The sequence below is a fragment of the Myotis lucifugus genome, unplaced genomic scaffold (genome assembly GCF_000147115.1).
Source record: "Myotis lucifugus unplaced genomic scaffold, Myoluc2.0 scaffold_22, whole genome shotgun sequence".
Lineage (NCBI taxonomy): Eukaryota > Metazoa > Chordata > Mammalia > Chiroptera > Vespertilionidae > Myotis > Myotis lucifugus.
The window spans coordinates 4,364,462-4,382,915 of NW_005871070.1; the positions used below are offsets into that span (position 1 = coordinate 4,364,462).

Sequence of the window (18,454 nt, forward strand, 5' to 3'; positions counted from 1 at the left end):
GATGTTTCTCTCTCTCTCCCTCTCTCCCTTCCTCTCTGAAATCAATAAAAAAAAAAAAATATATATATATATATATATATATATATATATATATATATATAAAAGCCTAAGCGACCGTTTCAACCGGATGACCAGCTGGTAGCTATGACGTGCACTGACCACCAGGGGGCAGATGCTCAACCCAGGAGCTGCCCCCTGGTGGTCAGTGCGCTCCGACAGCCAACCTCCTGTGTTCCCTCCCCCCGGCCGGCTGGCTCTGATCAGCCCCTATTGGGACTAGGCGAGGCGGTCCTTATCGGCCCTGATTGCTGGACAGGCCAAGGGACCCCACCCGTGCACAAATTCATGCACCAGGCCTCTAGTTAAAAAATAAAAGGATCACTCTTACCAAACAGACATGGGTATTGGGAAGCAGGGAAACCAGTTAGGAAGCTATTATAGTTGTCTAGTTTAGTGGCTTGAATCAAAAAGTGGTAATAACTGTATTTACTGAGATAAGAAAGACTGCAAGAGGGGCATCTTTATAAAAATCAGTTTGTGCTATGGAGAATGGAGGAGGCCTTTGCCCTGATTGTCAACATCTCAGCTGCTACTCTTTCAAACTGATCGTTTTCTCTTACCTCAGAAGTAGGCTATCCCTCTTCAGTACCAGTGTGTTATTTCTAATCTACTGTCTTATTTACATTACTCTATTCTCTAGGGAGACCAAATGAAAAGACAATAAAAACTGATACATTTAGTTATCAGCAAAAGAAAAAATGAATCCAAAATCTAAGCCAGCACTTTCTAAGCAAAAGAAAACTAAAAGTGTGGTCACTCAGGATATTGCCTCACTTCCAACATATTGTTTCCAAAACTTCACTTACAAGATGGCTATTTAGAACTCAATACTTTTCCTATAAATACAAATTTATAAAAAGTGATTTGGTTTCCATGCCAAAACTACATAATAAGGCCACACTATGATAATAGTGCCAGCCTGAATCTGAGAGACAAAAAGTCACAGGGTATAAGAAAAACAACACTTTTTAAAACTATACTTTATTACGCTTGGCCTAAGAAAAATATGTTTCTCTTTTGCACATTCCCATGTTGTTCAAAACTCCTAAAGTTAAGAAGCCTTTATCCCTCTGCCTCCAGTACTGCCACGTCAAAACACCCACTCTTGCACCCTCCTAAGATCTGTCCCCCAAAATGTTCTCCATGTCTAAAAATCATCCCGAAATTTTAAAACCGCAGCAACCAAAGACCCATACCCACATCCAATTCTCATAACTTTGTAAAACAGAAGTCAGGCAGCAGGAGGAAATGTACTACTTCAAGCTAGTTCTTCTAAAAAAGACTGGGGCCCAGTTGGTAGAATTTCAGCAAGTACTTTATTAGAGAAAATAAAGAAAAATAAAGAAAGAAGGGAAATATGTGATGCTGAGAAGGCACTGCAAGGAGTCAGCCTGTTTCTCTTTTTATATTTTTACCCTTTCTGTACTTCGGAACTCACTGATTTTTCTAAAAGTTTCACATTTTGGCCACAATTCTTACACCAAGACACCTTGATGATCCAGAGATAATAAGCCTATTTTTCAGTTTCAATTGTGGAGTTGAAGAGGAAATAGGGAATAGCATTACTGATTAATTAAGTATGCACTGAGTAAAATGTGCTTAAGTAGAGGACTATTTATCTTTAATGAGCTTTTATAAATAGAGAATTCAAACACATGTTTTAAAACTATACTTTGCAGATAATTAAATTTCTTTCTCAGTTTTTTGTTTTAACTACCAAACCCCCAGTTTGCCATTTACCACTCAACATTTTTTAAATCTGAGGGAAAACCTCATAGTTCATCTTAGAGATAACCAGATCTTCAAACCCAGGAGAGATGAGAGTGGAAGGTTCTGAAGACCGTGATGAAGAGCTCAGTTAGTTCACATCTTTCATAGTCTGCAGCTGCCACTCTCAAATGAAAAACAAAACAAAAACAAGCCTACATTAGATCAGATCTAATACTGACATTTCATTTGGGTCACATTTGCTGTCTAAAATCTGTAATTAGAAAAACACCAGAAGGCCTCCCTTCTGTCAATTAACTGAAAATATATTATCAAGTAGAACAAATTATTTGATTTAAACCTAACCCCCAAAAACTCAATTAAATGTACTACAGGCAATTTGCCTGCCTCCAATTTCTTTTTCAGAAAACAGAATCCCTAGTCATTAAGGTTTTATTTAAGAAGTTCTAAATCACAGGATTATGGGAGAGTGCTATTATAATTAAAGTTTCATTAAAAGTTCAAAATGAGAGGACTATGTTGGGCTATTATTTCCTTCTTTAGAGTTGTCTATTTTGACTGCAGTTTTTAAGTAATTAATAAATAATTTTATCTACAGCGGGGAGGCCGGGGAGGGTTGGGGGACGGGAGGGGGGGTAAGAGATAACCGAAGGACTTGTATGCATGCATATAAGCATAACCAATGGACACAAGCCACTGGGGGGTAGGGGAGGCCAGGGGAATGTCAAGGGGGGGTGGGGGGGGGAAGACATATGTAATACTCTTTGTAATACTTTAAGCAATAAAAAAATAAAATAAAAAAATAAAATAAAAAGAATGGTCAAAAATAAAATAAAATAAATAAATAATTTTATAATTAGAAAAAAAAACACTTCTATTTTGGAAAATGAAAGATGATTAAAGAAGTCTCAGTAAGAACTAAAACAGAATAGAAGAAACTAAACAGAAGATATGCTGAGTAGTAAGACTGTCTTTGTTTTGTTTTAACTTCTTTTGTTAATATGCTTTTGTAACAAAATTGGAGGAAATATATTTTACTCAAACTTTTCAAATAGAAAGAAGAGGAAACTATTTCTAAAGCATTTCTAGAGCAGTGGTTCTTTTTATTTTATTTTATTTTCCTGTGATTTGCTTTATTGCTACATTCATTTTATGGCAGTGGTCTAGAACCAAACCCACAGTATCTCCAAGGTATGCCTATACGATGTGAGGTATGCACCAAGGTACTTTATTTTTATTTGTTTATTTTTCTTAAAATTAAATTTATTGCGGTGACATTGGTCAATATGAACATATACGTTTCAGGTGTGGGTTTCTATGTTACAAGATCTGTATATTTCACCATGTGCTCACTACCCAAACTCAGATCTTCTCCCTTTTCTCCCACCCCTTGAGCAGTGGTTCTTAAACTAAGATATTACCTGTTTTTTTCACTCTCATTGCTCACAAATGTGTAGTGGAGTTTTGGCATAATATTAAAGAATAACTATAATAATCTGAAAATACCAATAAAATACTCTTACCCTTTCCAACTACATATCTCTATAAGCCTCCATTTTCTTCATATACTGCAACCAAAATAACTTACCACAACAGATTAAATACAGAAGCAGATATAAAAATTCAGCTGTCTTCTATTAAGCCATACAATTAAAGAGATTTACATGTAAAACAATGCCTATTTCTTCACATATTGTTTAATTAATTAATATTAAACTAAAAAAATATTAAACTAACACCATCCACATAGCTGTAATAGTTTTTATATTGTTATTTTAAATGAATTAATATATATTTTTAAAGGTTTTCAGTTTTAACTTCTAATGAAGTAATTATCAGTAAATATAATCCCACATAAACAAAAGCTTTCAAGAGTCCTTAATTTTTAAGAATGTAAAAGGGTCTTGAGACCCAAAAGTTTGAGAATTGCTGTTCCAAAGTATTTCTTATTGTATAGGAAAAATATCACTCTACACAAATAAGTATGTTTTAAGATAGGGGAAATAAACTTGCTTAAAAGTGAATTTATAAGTTATAGGGCAAATGATTAAGCTCAGATTTGCTTCACAAAAACGGGCCAAGGGAGGAAGAGGAAGTATAAATCAAATAAGAGTGGCCATGAGTTAATAATCACTGAGCTAGGGGTTTGTTATACTGTCTCTACTTTTGCACGTTTGAAATTTTCCCTAATAAAAAGATTAAATAAAGAATTGAATTCATAACTGAGCAGTTAAATATGAAAAAATAAATCTGTAATTGTTAAGAATAAAGGAAATTAAGAAAAAATTAATTAATATTAAACTAAAAAAATATTAAACTAACACCATCCACATAGCTCCAAATTCACTTTTTGATCTTCATTGATGTCTTCTCAATTAGTTTCATGGAGTTAAACCAGTAGTGTACATGGATATAATATGGAGTTCTATTTTGTTCACTTAAAATTCACATATACAGCTCCCATCGTTATCTATTACTAATCTGACTTAAACAAAAATGACACAGAGATCTTTCAGTTTAGTAATAAAAGAAGCCCACCAAATCCTTCAACTTTGTTGACTTCTATAACCTAAATAATTTTTATGTTACACTATCGCCATCTGCTGGCTGTAACACCTAAGTACAGTAAACAAAGGTTTCAGAAAAGCTACTTATGATTGAGATTTTTCTCCCAAAATTATCCTAAAGAAAAGAAGTTGCTATACATAATTAGGGTTCTTCAAAATCTCACATTAGAAGCAGTGATTCTCAACCCTGGCTGCACTTTAAAATCATCTAAGCTTTTGAAAGTCCTAATACCTGGGCTTCAATTAAATCAGAATCTCTATTTGATAAAAATGAAAGGCAAGGCACAAACTGGGAGAAAATATTTGCAAAAGATATATCTGATATAGGGCTTGTACCTAGAATATATAAACAACCATTACAACTCAATAATGGAAAACAACCAAATTTTTTAATTGGGGAAATGATCTGAACTTCACCAAAGAAGATATATGGATGGCAATTAAGCACATAAAAATGCTCAAAATTGTCAGTCTCTAGGAAAATGTAAATTAAGACCACAATGATATACTACTTCCATCCATTAGAATGGTTAAAGGTAAAGAGATTGACCATATTAAGGTGACCAGGATGTGGAACAACTGTAACCCTCATACACAGATAGTAACAATGTAAAAAAAGACACCATTTTGGAACACAGTTTGGTGATTTCCTTACACACACACCTACCAAAAGACCCAGCTATTCCATTCCTAGATATGTACACAAGAGAAAGAAAAGTTGCAGTGGGTTGAATAGTGTCTCCTCTAAAATTCATGTTGCCACATCTAAGCAACAATATCCCCCTCCCCTCAACCAAATCTGATTTCCACTCTCACTCCCTTTATGCTCGATCTTCAACCTCCAAGAGCCTTCAGTCCACTGTTCTCTAGCCTCCTAATCCATGTCCCACCTATCTTTACTTCCTATCAACTTTGACCTCATGGTCCATTAATCTAGCCACCTCTCACCTACACCCTCCATTCCTGTTTTCTCTTTCTCTCAACTGTACCATCCCATCCAACTGCCTTCTCTGTTTGCATACTTGGATGGCTCAGGACCACTGGAAATGGCTTAGTGAACAATGCTCTCGAGCCTCAGTTAGGGTTTAGCACCACCAGCAATACTTGGCCCAGTCCTCTCACAAATAATCAAACTTCCCAGGCTTCAAACTCTCCTCAAGCTCCCTTAGACCAGTGGTTCTCAACCTTGGGTGCACATTAGAATCACCTGGGAATCTTTTTAAAATCCTGATTTTGGGCCTCATCCTCCGGAAATTCTGTTTCTGTGTTACTAATGTTGTGGCCTCACCCCATAACAAAGAAACAGAATTTCCGGAGGAGGAGGCCCAGAAATCAGGATTTTAAAAAGATTCCCAGGTGATTCTAATGTGCAGCCAAGGTTGAGAACCACTGCCTTAGACTATCATGCCTTCTCTCATTTTCAAATAATCGATTTGCCCTCAGAAAAATTAGGTCTGAATAAATGCTCCAACTCTTTGCTGCACCTATGTATTTAATATATCCACTATCCTTAATTCCTTCCCTCTAGTCCCAGAAAAAGAGTTGGTTTTACTTCAACCCACCAGAAGTGCTCTGGATTAATTCCTGCCCCTTCTGCCTCACCAATACTACAAAACCCTGACCCAATTCACTGCTCTTTAACCATGGATACCTTTCTTATCCTGACCTTCCTTATCTTCAAAATGGTGGTATCAATTGCTAGATTATTGTGAGTGTAAAAGGCCTAGAAGTACCTGACATACGGTAATCATTCAATAAACAGTAGCAATGGTCACTATTATGTTAATACCTTAAAGAAGAAAGGCAGATGATAAGAAATGGAATACAGAATTGGGGAATTGCAGAGGGAAAGAAGAAAGATGCCTGAAGAGAAAAAAGAAAATAACTTCCCTTGTCATAAAATGTCTCAGTCCTTCTGTGAATATCTTCAGTTGCTTTGTGAATTACGGTTAATTAAATGTATGACTACTCTTTTTTATTTCACCATAGTCATGAGCCTGGAATTCCTCTTACAGAATAACACTCTTCAAAGAGAAGATTTTCTCTAGTTACTAGGTCTTTGTCAGCAGAGAAAAGTAACAACTTTTCCTTCTATTAATCCAGAATTAAAGTGACATTCATTTTTTTAAAAATTACGGCAATGCTTAGCCACTGAGAGTGTTAAACATATGGTGATTACCAGAGGGAAAGGGGGATGAGGAAAGGTAGAAGAGGTAAAGGGGAATAAATGATGATGGAAGGATACTTGACTTGGGATGGTGAATACACAACGCAATATATTGGATGATGTATTATAGAATTGTACACCTAAAGCCTATATAACTTTATTAACCAACTAGAGCCCGTTGCAGGAAGATTCCTGCAAGAATAGGGCTTCCTCGGGCCTATTCCTGCAAGAATAGGGCTTCCTGCAGCTGGAGCAAAGCAGAGAAGGGAGCAAAGCCTGCCCATCTCCACTGCCTCGCTCCCTCCCACCTCCGCTGCCTCGGGACATTCCATTGGCAGAGGAGCAGCGAGGCTGGATCAGCGGCGGAGCGGCGAGGCTGGATCAGCTGCCGGAGTGGGCGGATCATGCCTCGCTGCTCGCCCCCGCGGCCCCCGGCCGGGTGACACTCCAGCAGCGATGGAGTGGCCTCCACCCTGCCTCCCCCGCCACCTGCCTGGCCAACAGGCCTGGACACTTCAGCGGCAGGGCTGAGGGGACTGGGCACCACCATCTTGTGGGGACTGGGTGCCACCATCTTTGTGATGGAGTGACAGAGTGATGGTTAATTTGCATATTACTATTTTATTAGATAGGATGTCACCCCAATAAATTCAATAAAAAAGAAAACACAAAAGAAAGTGTAAAGAAAAGTATTCAATTAGTGATTCCACAACTGGGGCAAGAGCACTTCAAGGTAAGAGCCTAGGACATGTGCCAGAAAGCACAGAAGTGCTCAAAAACTGATTGGGAGGAAAAAATGATGAAGGGGAGAGAGATGTAAAAGTCACAGTTGCTTGAAGGAACTCCCACAGGTCAAATTTGGACAATTTGAGCATCAAAAAGAATAATGAAGGTAATGAACTCTAACACCATTAATTAAAAAAAAAAAAAAAAATAGAATCCTGCCCAGCCGGCATGGCTCAGTGGTTGAGAGTTGACCTATGAACCAGGAGGTCACGATTTGATTCCCAGTCAGGGTACATGCCCAGGTTGGGGTCTCGATCCCCAGTGTGGGGCATACAGGAGGCAGCCAATCAATGATTCTCATCATTGATGTTTCTATCTCCCTCTTTCTTCCTCTCTGAAATCAATAAAAATATATACTTTTTAAAAATCCTCATGTCCATACAGATTAATTTTTTTTAAAATTGGTGTGGGGGAGAAAGACAGGGGAAAGGGAAACTTTTTATAGAATGATGTCAGCTAATAAATGCAGAGGAAATAAAATAGTCACCACTTTGCTACCTCCAAAGGTAGAGAGCATCTCCATGATTCTAAAAACATTGAGTGAAGAGTTAATGGGTGATAAGCTATCTGCATAGTCTTTTTAAAAAATATATATTTTTATTGATTTTAGAGAGAGAGGAATAAAGAGATAGAAACATCGATGAGAGAGAAACATCGATCGGCTGCCTCCTGCATACCCCCTAGGGAGGATTGAGCCTGCAATCCAGGAATGTGCCCTGACTGGGAATTGAACCAGCAACCTCCCAGTTCCTGGGTCAAGACTCAACCACTGAGCAACACTGGCTGGGCTAATCTTAAAGTATTATTTCACAGATCACTTATTTTTTAATTACAAAGGGAAATTATAAAGGGAGAAAGGTACCTTTACAATGCAGACATCTTGTATAGTGATCAAATTTAACATCAGCAAAAGTGAGCACAACTTGATATTATTTGGCTGCTGTGAGTCAATAAGAACAGAACATCATCCATGTAATCTACTAGTGCGTTCATACTGAATTAATGAAAAGAAAATAATAAACAATTATACACAGTCTTGCTTCTCAATATGTGGTCCAAAGACCATAAACACATCACCTGGGATCTTATCAAAATACACAATCTCAGGCCCCACTTCAGACAGCTGAATCATAATTTGAATTTTAACCAGATCTTCAAGTGATTCGTAGGTGCAAAGTTTGAAAAGCCCTGTACAAGATAAACCACCCAGACTTTTCAGAAAAGTCAATGTTATAAAAACAAAAAAAGGCAGAGAAGACAATTATGGATTTAGAGAGACATAACAACCAAAAGCAATGAGTGAACCTTGACTGAATCCTGGATCAGAGATGGAAAAGTTATAAAGTACAATTTGGGGTGACAATGGGGAAAATCTGAATATATACTTTTTATTAAATGACACTGAATTAATTGTAAAGTCCTTAAATGTGATGCTATTTAATTACATAGAATTTTCTTATTCTTAGAAAATATTTGCTGAAACATTTAAAGTAACATAACTTATTTTTAAATGGTTCATAAAAACACATATATAGAGAGAAAGTGTATAAGCCATAATAACAACTGGTTACTAGATGAAGAGTAGGTAGATGTTCAGTGTGCTATTTTTTCACTTTCCTTTAGGTTGAAAATTTTACTAAATAAAAAATTGGAGGGTGGGAAGAATATTCAATTAGTCCACAACAGAAATGATAAGTTTTTGGTAGCAAACAGCATAATTCATACAACCTTGAATCTAAACACCTACTTCAGAAGATACACATAAGTGCTCAAAAGATAAGAGAAAGGAAATCTGTTAAATTCATATTTCAGTGGTAGGAATTCCTAAGGCATTAAAGAACTGCTACAACCAGTTGGCTGTCAGTTACAGTTGTCACTGTAACTTTTCATTCCATGAGAGGCAGTATTGTAACAACGGTTTTTAGGGTCAAACCTAGATTTTATTAGCAAGGTATCCTCTGGCAGATTTAATCTCCCAAAGTCTCAATCACTTTATCTGTAAAATAGAAATAAAATAGTTCCATATAGAGTGGTTGTAAGGGTTAAGATATAAAATAATCAATGTAAAGTACTTAGTATCACTTGATAAATGTTAACTATGATTTTATCAATAAAGTCAGCTGAAAATATTCCATAAAATGGAGATAATGTTTTTATGGACCAGATACTGACTTTATTCTGAGGATTAAAGGTTTTAATATAACCTAGGGCAGTGGTTGGCACACTCATTAGTCAACAGAGCCAAATATCAACAGTACTTCTTCAAAATAGACTCGCCCAGGCCGAAAACCGACTTCTGCGCATGGGCCACAAAGTTTCAATTGCACCGTACGCGAGCCCGCACGTGGTATTTTGTGGAAGAGCCACAACTCAAGGAGCCAAAGAGCCGCATGTGGCTGGCGAGCTGCAGTTTCCAGACGACGGATCTAGGGGCATTATCTGACATGTTATGCCCGGCTGGTGTGGCTCCGTGGTTGAGCATCAACCTATGAAGCAGGAGGTCATGGTTTGATTCCCAGTCAGGGCACATGCCTGGGTTGCAGGCTCGATCCCCAGTGGGGGGTGTGCAGGAGGCAGCTGATCAATGATTCTCATCACTGATGTTTCTATCTCTCTCTCCCTCTCCCTTCCTTTTAGAAATCAATCAAAATATATGATCTGACATTTTAAGTCAAGGTAGGAAGGTAGAATAATTTTCACTTCTTGTTTTTATTTAGTACCTTGAAGAAAAAGCATTCAATGAGATGATGGGCAGCTTTTCCCCAAAATAAAAGCATTTTACATCCACTTAATCTTGGTAAACCAGCATAAAGTACTGAAGACTAGCAAAATAAAGCTATTGAAAATAATTCAGAGAATCAAATTCAATACTAAGAAAACTTGGGAGCCCTAGCCAGTTTGGCTCAGTGGCTAGAGCGTGGGCCTGCGGACTGAAGGGTCCCAGGTTCGATTCCGGCCAAGGGCACATGCCTACATTGCAGGCTCGATCCCCAGTCAGGGGCATGCAGGAGGCAGCCAATCAATGATTCTCTCTCATCATTGATGTTTCTATCTCTCTCTCCCTCTTCCTTCCTCTCTGAAATCAAAAAAGAAATATATTTTAAGAAAACTTGGGAGATAATTTTGTTATCTTAAACCAGGGTTCCTCAAACTACGGCCCGCGGGCCACATGCAAATACAAATATTGTATTTGTTCCCGTTTTGTTTTTTTACTTCAAAATAAGATATGTGCAGTGTGCATAGGAATTTGTTCATAGTTTTTTTTTAAACTATAGTCCGGCCCTCCAACGGTCTGAGGGACAGTGAACTGGCCCCCTGTTTAAAAAGTTTGAGGACCCCTGTCTTAAACTCTCTTGACTAAAAAAGTTGTGAGAAACCATAATACTTTCATGGGAGTTTACTGAACACAGTTTTCTGGAAACACTTAGATAAAGAATAAGCATCGTCTTTTTGGCTTAAGTGCACCTTGTGCCCAGATGAAATAGGACTGACTTCAATAGATGGATAATAGTCTGACCCAATTGTTCCATGAAATTCTAAAGCAATCTCTCTTAAAGGCTGACAACTATGGCCAGCAAGCCAAATCCAGTCCACTGCTTCTCTTTGCATTTAAAAAAAAAAAAATCCAGTCTACTGCTCATTTTCATAAATACAATTATTACTGAAACACAGCCATGCTCATTCATTTATGTATTGTCTATGGCTATTTGCACTACAACAGCAGAGTAGAAAAGTTGCAAAAGGGACTATACGACCCACACAACTGAAAGTATTTACTATCTGTCCTTTTAGAGAAAAAAATGCCATCCCCTGCTCTTAGACACCAAGAATGCAAGAAAACCTGGTCCAGACTCACCTGAGGTGTCGTCTTTTTGTATTGGTCACCTCCATCTATCACATCGCTGAGGATTTTTCTCTTGAGGAATTCATACTCTTCTGGACTCAAGTGAATAGACTCTATGGTTTTCCCACAGCCCAAACATTGACCACTGTAATTACAATTGTTTGTGTTAAGTAGTGTCCAGGAAAAGGACTTTTTAAAGAATGAATAATCCTAAGACATGAGGAAATTGAAGGATAATTTTTAAAAGAAGAATCTAAGCTTTATGATCATCACATGCATTATGTGATTTTTTTGTACACCTGGTAATATCACACATTAGTGTGCCAGAAAACACAAAGAGTAGACTGCTGGGCATCCAGGTAAAGTGTTAAAAGTTATTCCTAAAACACAACTAGGAGAAAATATCTGACTTTTCACACAGGCTCACAGTACCGACAGGAAAAACACTTTGAGCACCGCGTATGCAAAACATGGCTTTTGCCTTGGGTACTCTAACTCTTAATTATTTTATCTCTAAGACATTCACGAATTAAAAGGTTTTAAACAGTAGCAAAACAACCTATTAAACCTGAATCAAACAAGTTAAAAATAAAATATTGGCCTTACTTTTTCTGGATTGTGGTAAATTGTCCTTTCCATTGTTCTCCAGGAACACTAAAAAAAAAAAAAAGATTCCGACTGAATCCAAAGTTTAGAAACTAGATAGGCAAAAGCTCTTAAAAGTTCAGACTATTTCCCTAGAAAGGTTTAATTAGAAGAGCGGTTGATATACTGTAATAGGGCTAAGAAGCTTATGGTACCCCTCCCCTACTCTGGATCTCGTTCTTCCCTTCACTTCTCTCATATGACCCTCATCTTCAAGTCTAAATCTACCTTCACAGGACCTGTACAGAAAGCAGCTGATATAATAGTGTAACCTCTTAATTAAACTCAACTCTAACCTTCTCCATAAAGTTGCCAGAGATTGTTCCTGCCCATGATTCAAGAGTAATTTCTTCTCTTATACTATCTTATACCACCATTATTTTTTTAAATCTGTTTTTATTTATTTTAGAGAGAGAAGAAGGGAGAGGGAGAGAGAAACATCGATTGGTTGCCTCAAGTGCTCACCCCGACCAGGGATGGAACCCGCAACCTGGGCATGTGCCCTGACCAGGAATCAAACCAGCAACCTTTTTGGTACATGAGACAATGCTCAACCAACTGAGCCACACTAGCCAAAGCTACTACTATTATTTAACTGACATGTATTGCATTCCCAATTGTGAATGCCATAAAAGATCTTGTGTCACAAAATATCCTCAGTGCCTACCCTAATTAGTGGCATTCAAAATACTTATTTGCTCAACTTATCATTTCTTCTTTCCTCTTACATATATCACCATGATTCTATTAATTCCATTGCTTTCTCTTCTTCAGTTCTTAATTCAGAATCTCATAATCTCTCATTCAAACCTTAATTGCCTCCAAACATATTTGTTTTCAATTTTAATCCCTCTCCAATCTTCTTTTCTCACTGTTTTGGCAGTTACCGTTCTAAAACTCCACTCCGAGACCAACACTCTTGATAACAGAATAAAATCTAAAATCCTTGCAAAGATTTTTCACAATCTAGTGCCTCTGTTGATATTCAATAAGTTTATTAAATAAGATAATTCAGCCCTAGTAAGTTTGGCTCAGTGGATAGAGTGTCAGTCCTTGGACTGAAGGGTTGACGGTTTGATTATGGTACCTTGGTTGCAGGCTCGATCTGGAGCCCAATTGATTTGTCTCTCTCACATGGATGTTTCTCTCTCTATATATATACTGATGATATATAGTAGAAAAAGAGAGGGGGAAAAAACAAAAAAATGAGAGAAAAGGAATAAAATTTTAGGAAATAGCCTGAAGCAAATTAATGGTGAAGAAATGAGAAAGTTAAAGACTGAAGCAATAAATAGGCACGGAGCCAGTAACTTAAATAAAAGCAAAAGAAAGACATTGAAGAGCTTTGGAGAGAGCAGTTTAATGATAGAAAGATCTAAAATGAACTGCAAGGATGAAGATTTTTCATGCTAATGCTTACATATCAGGTTTGATCAGGATCTCCCCCTCCACTCTAACCATCCAAGTTGATGAAAATGCATAGATTAAACAGAACACATTATACCAGTCACTAGGTTTCAGAACTTCTGAAAATACTAATACGACCCAGACAGCTCGTTTTCTTGCAATAAACTCCAGCCAAAAGTGCTATTCATAAGTACTTACATCTTGCCAGATCCTTCTAAATAGAAAAATACATCAAAACTACAAATTCTCTATAATTTCCTTTTTATGTGATGAGTAGAGATTAACACAATTTGTTTATGCTGCTTTTTTTAGAGAAAGAAGATTTTGTCTTAAAGGGAAACAAATCTTAATAAGAGATGGAAAAGGTACTATAATCTAAATAATCTCGGCAACCAATAAAAAAGGCAGCCATATAGGTATTAAAATAAAAACATGCAGAATAAGAAAAATCAAAATTACCTCTCAAACCATGTTTTTATACTGTGTGCAAATGATTCCCCAGGATATAGCTGATTATTTCTTAGATACAAAAGAATGTCTAGCAGTTTCTTTGAATATTGATCATCTTTTATGTCTTTTCCAAAATCAAAGAAGGCTTTTAAAGTTTCCATCATGGGAATAAGATCATGATCTAACAATTCCTGAAACAAATTCCAAGCTGTGTTTACATCTTGATGAAGGAGGGCTCCCTGGATACAGTCACCATAATTCTTTTTTGAAGGGGTCATGACTTTTTTGATGTCTTCTAACAGCAGCAAGGCCTCTCTCCATCTGTCTGAGTGGATTAATCCTCGGATGAGAAGAGTGCTTGCCGAAGATTCTAAACTCTTGTATCTGGCTTTCAAGATTTCGTAAACATCAAAAACTTCTGATGTCTGCTTATGAAAGACACAGAGACACAGATACTTGACCAGCAAATTATAGCTTACAATACCATTGTTTTTTGCAGCTACCCAGGCCAGCAAAGATTTGGCCACATCTATAGAGCTATTGTAGGCAACCATCCGTGCAATGATCCAATCTTCAAAATTAGCTCTCCCTTTGAAATCTTCTTTAAGTTTATCCCACTGCTCTGAATTCAAAGGTTGTGTTGGGAGCTGAATAATGTTTCTCTCCGGTGGCAAGGCATGATCGTGACTCCGAGGATTCATTTGAGATCTCTTCTTAGCCGCTCCAGCTGCAAAAAGGTGAGGAAACTCAGAAGAAACTTTATTACTGCCCTCATCTTTTCTGCGATATCTGGCCTTGGCAATCAGATTTATTGCTTTGGTATTTTGTGGAGACACTGTTTTAAGAGAAAACAACTTCTGTTGGTTCCTGATGCCATAACAGTCTTTCAGAAAGAAAAAGTTACAAGAGTGTCCTGGGCCTACTACCCCAAGGTATGGGTTGTTTTTCCAAAGCTTCGGAAAGCTTCTAATGCCAGTGAAACAGAAAGTCATTATGCAGTGAGATCAGCAGATGGTGAAGAAAAGCCCCTACTTCTACCGCATAATTAAGGAATTGGGGGGTGGGGGGTGAGGGGACGAGTTGAAGCGCAACTTTTTAAAAGATGATTTTCAATTTCTCACAGAAAAACCAAGGCTCTGCTTTTGCGGCTACTTAATAGCAATGAAGTCTTATGAGTTTTCTCCCTTAAAAAAAAAAAATGTTGCTCCGGGGGCATCCGATCTCCGTCGCAGTCCGCAGAACCAGGGCAGCAATGTCTGGTGCCGGTTACAGTGCAGTCCGCGAACCTGAGGAAAGAGCACAAGGAGGGCCGCCCAGTTTCACTCACGGGAATCACAACGGTCCTTGAAACGGGATCGGATCCCATGGGTGCCTCGCTGAAGGGGAGGCGTAAAGTCGAGCCCAGAGGCCCAGCCCCACCAGCAGCAAGGGCAGCGGCGAGAGCAGGCTAGGGGCCCGGGCTCCGCATAACTGACCCCAGCCCGTCAAACCCGCAGGCCAGGGAATGGGCTGGGGGAGGCGGGGGGAGAGCGGGCCAACAGCTCAGGTAAGGGAGGGGGGCCACCAAGGGCTCCGCCTACAGCGCACAGATCCATCACAAACCAAGTTCACTTCATTCAATAACTCACCGCAGCGCGCACGCTTTGTGAACGCGACCATAACCGCGGCGGAAACTACCGGGTCCACAATGCACCGCGACGGCCCCGCCGAGGGGGCGTGGCTGACCTGGGCCAGGCCTGGCGGCAGAGAAAGGCGGCTTCGAAGCTTTTAGTGCTTTTAGTGGCAGAGGGGGCCTACGGGGGCTGGTCAAGGCGTCTACTGCATTTAGGGGAACCTTTAGGGCCTCCATATATCCTCAAGGAACAATAAAAAGAAATTGTGGAGAAAACGCTTCCCGGAAACGCCAAAGGACTCCTGAGTCACGTGGTGCGTGCGCGCCAAAGGCCCAAGATGAACTAAAAGTACGGGCTCCCCTATCCTGCGCCTTTACAATCTGGCCCTGTGCGATTGGGAAGCTGCCTTAAGGACGTAATTTTCCACCTTTTCTCCCGCCAGCTTTCCCGGCTGTTGGTGTGACCGCCGCGTTCTCCGCAGTGACCACATTCCCCGTTTTGCCTCCTCAGCCGACTTCCGCCCGAGTCCAAGACGGCGGCCGGGCGGCCTCCGCAGCCTCTCGGAGGCTGGCGGCGGGTTGTTGTCTGAGCTGGTGGCGGGGGTAGCGATTAGCAGATGCCGGAGCTGCTGCGCGGGAGTCAGTCATGGACTGGAAAGAAGTGCTTCGCCGGCGGTTAGCGACGCCCAACAACGGCCCCAACAGTGAGTCCGGGCAGGGCGGCCCGCGGAGACAGCCCGGCCCTCACCCCCTAGAGGTGGGGGCAGAATGGGAGGGGCGGCGGCGGGGAGCCGCGCTTTCCGCTGCTGTGAATACTCCCCGAGAAAGCGGGCGGAGTGGACTGCGGTTCAGATCGGGGAGGTTCACCCACACTTCCCGAGGAAGGATGTGCGGGCGGGGAGCTCCCAGATGGAGGAGCAATGAGAACCCTGGTCCAACAACTCCGGGGTCCTACCGCCGTTTTACTATCACTTTCCCTTCCCTTCTTATCCATTTAAACGTCATACTCCATTTTTCTTTGTCCCGTTCCCCATCTTCACTCTTGCTTGTTCACCAACCTGTTTAAACTCTTTCCTGTTTCACACCTGCACCCAGGGCAGCCGAAAGTGCCGGAGAAAAACGGAACCGGGCACATTGTCTCTCACTTTTGATTCTTGTCCACTAACTCAGCGGTTCTCAACCTGGGGGTCGCGACCCCTTTGGGGGTCGAACGACCCTTTCACAGCGGTCGCCTAAGACCATCGGAAAACACATATATAATTACATATTGTTTTTGTGATTAATCACTATGCTTTAATTATGTTCAATTTGTAACTATGAAAATACATCCTGCATATCAGATATTTACATTACGATTCATAACAGCAGCAAAATTACAGTTATGAAGTAGCAACGAAAATAATGTTATGGTTGGGGAACTGTATTAAAGGGTCGGTCGCGGCCCTAGACGTTCACTCTCCTGCAGTCCTTCTCACTTCCCAACCCTTCAGCCTTCCACTGTAGCCACCTGCTCCTTACCCTCAGCCGCTGAGCTTGTCTGTGTGTTTGAGTAGAGGCAATCAAGGCTCCTCGCCTGTTCTCACCGTGTCTGTCACCACCCCCACTTTGCTTAAAAATGGGGAACTGTCAGTTCCCTGTTTGAGGCAGTCCCTCCACTCCAGCACTAGGTCGTGTCCCCTTTCTTTTATTCTCTCTCTTATTCGTCATCAAATGTTCCTTCTCTGCTGGAGCATTTCCATCAGTTACAACAAACATGCTGTCACATCCCTCACCTTAAAAAACGTAATTTGATCTCATAGTCCCCTCCAGCTTTAGCCACATTTCTCTACACGCTTTATAGGAAAACTTACTGAAAAAGTTACCTGTACTTGTGCTTTCTCCTCCCCTTCCTTCTTAAAACCCACTCCATTGCATGTCTGTGACATGCTAATTACTGTTCCAGCTACAGCAGTAAATACAACACACAAAAACCCTGGTTCTTGTAGAACTTACACTTTAGCAGAAGAGATGATAAAATAAGCAAATCATACGGGCTGTACAACTTCGGTTTGAGACTGTTTGCTTCCTGGGTGTGCTAGATCCCGTTTTTGCCCACTCAAGGCTATGTCCTCTCGCTCCGGCATCTTGGTTTTTCTTTCTGTCATTCACAGCAGCATCTTCACATGGTGGTATTTCTCTCACCTTAAAGAGACTCTTAACTTCCACTTCCAGCTATGCCTTATTTCTCTGTTCCCCTTATATCTTCATCCTACACATACTTTCTTTTTTTGGTTTCTAGGAGACATACACTCTTATTTTTCCTCCTGCCTCACCAGTCATCCCTTCTCAGTCCGCTTTTTCTTCCTCTTCTCCCCAACAACTTAACATTGAGTGACATAGGTTTGGGACTTAGAAGTTACACTATGAAAGTTGAAATGATAGAGGAAGAAGAAATAAAAAAAAAGGAATGTCCAGAAAATAGGAGAATCAACAGCATGGTCTCATAAAAGCCAAGAAAAGGTTAGACTCAATAGTATCAAATTTAACAGAGAAACCAAGGACAGGTGTATCCATTAAACTAAGCAACAGAGTGGAGGGGTAGTGAAGGGTAAAGGGGCCAAATACATGGGGGTGGAAGATGATTTGACTTTGGGTGCAGGGCACATAATTATACAGATTATGTATCATAGAAATGAACACTTGAAACCTCTATGATCTTATTGGACAATGTCAACCCAATAAATTTAATTTAAAAAAATAAATAAGCAATTAGGTCATTGGTTGCCCTGGCAAGAAACTCTACAGTTTCTGTAGAGTGGTAAGAGTAGAAGCAGGATTGCGTACAGAAGGGATGAGAGATACGAAAGCAGAGATGGCCAACGTAGGCTTTCTTTTTGACAAAGTGTATGAGAAAGGAAGGAGTTATGTGTGGTAGTAGGTAGAAAGGAAGGACTTTTTGGGGGGTGGGGAGATGGAAGAGACCTCTGTGTGTTTGTAAATTAAAGAAATGCCAGTAAAGATGAAGGAATTGAAGGTAACTGAATGGGGGAGGGAGGGAGAAGGAAAGAAGTGATGGGACAACCAGAGAATTACAAAGGCTGAGATTAAGCACTGGGTTAAAATGAGAGGTTAGCCTTGGATGAGAGAGGAGATACCTCGTCCCTTAAAACTGGCAGGAAGAAGTAAGGTACAGATTTGATACCTTCCTG

General features: G+C 39.9%; 2 protein-coding genes across 7 annotated transcripts in view; one reads left to right on the forward strand and one right to left on the reverse strand.

Moving 5' to 3' along the window:
- The window catches only part of KIAA0391 (KIAA0391 ortholog), a 146,591-nt gene extending 131,209 nt beyond the window's left edge, over positions 1-15,382 (reverse strand). The window contains exons 1-4 of one of the 2 annotated variants that reach the window (XM_006085835.3): positions 15,283-15,382; positions 13,664-14,940; positions 11,759-11,806; positions 11,165-11,297 (exon numbers count right to left, since the gene is read on the reverse strand). In XM_006085835.3, coding sequence (XP_006085897.1) covers positions 11,165-11,297; positions 11,759-11,806; positions 13,664-14,646 — 1,164 coding nt within the window. In that variant the 5' untranslated portion in view covers positions 14,647-14,940; positions 15,283-15,382. The remainder of the gene's footprint in view (positions 1-11,164; positions 11,298-11,758; positions 11,807-13,663; positions 14,941-15,282) is intronic. The other variant, XM_023751515.1, reaches the window with a different exon arrangement.
- Positions 15,383-15,450: 68 nt separating this feature from the next.
- Positions 15,451-18,454, forward strand: part of PPP2R3C (protein phosphatase 2 regulatory subunit B''gamma) — a 29,507-nt gene continuing 26,503 nt past the window's right edge. The window contains exons 1-2 of one of the 5 annotated variants that reach the window (XM_023751517.1): positions 15,451-15,580; positions 15,778-15,970. In XM_023751517.1, the coding sequence (XP_023607285.1) occupies positions 15,913-15,970 (58 nt within the window). In that variant the 5' untranslated portion in view covers positions 15,451-15,580; positions 15,778-15,912. Of the gene's footprint in view, positions 15,616-15,709; positions 15,971-16,004; positions 16,024-17,644; positions 17,766-18,454 lie in introns of those variants that run through there. The other 4 variants (XM_023751516.1, XM_014453316.2, XM_023751518.1 and 1 more) reach the window with 4 other exon arrangements.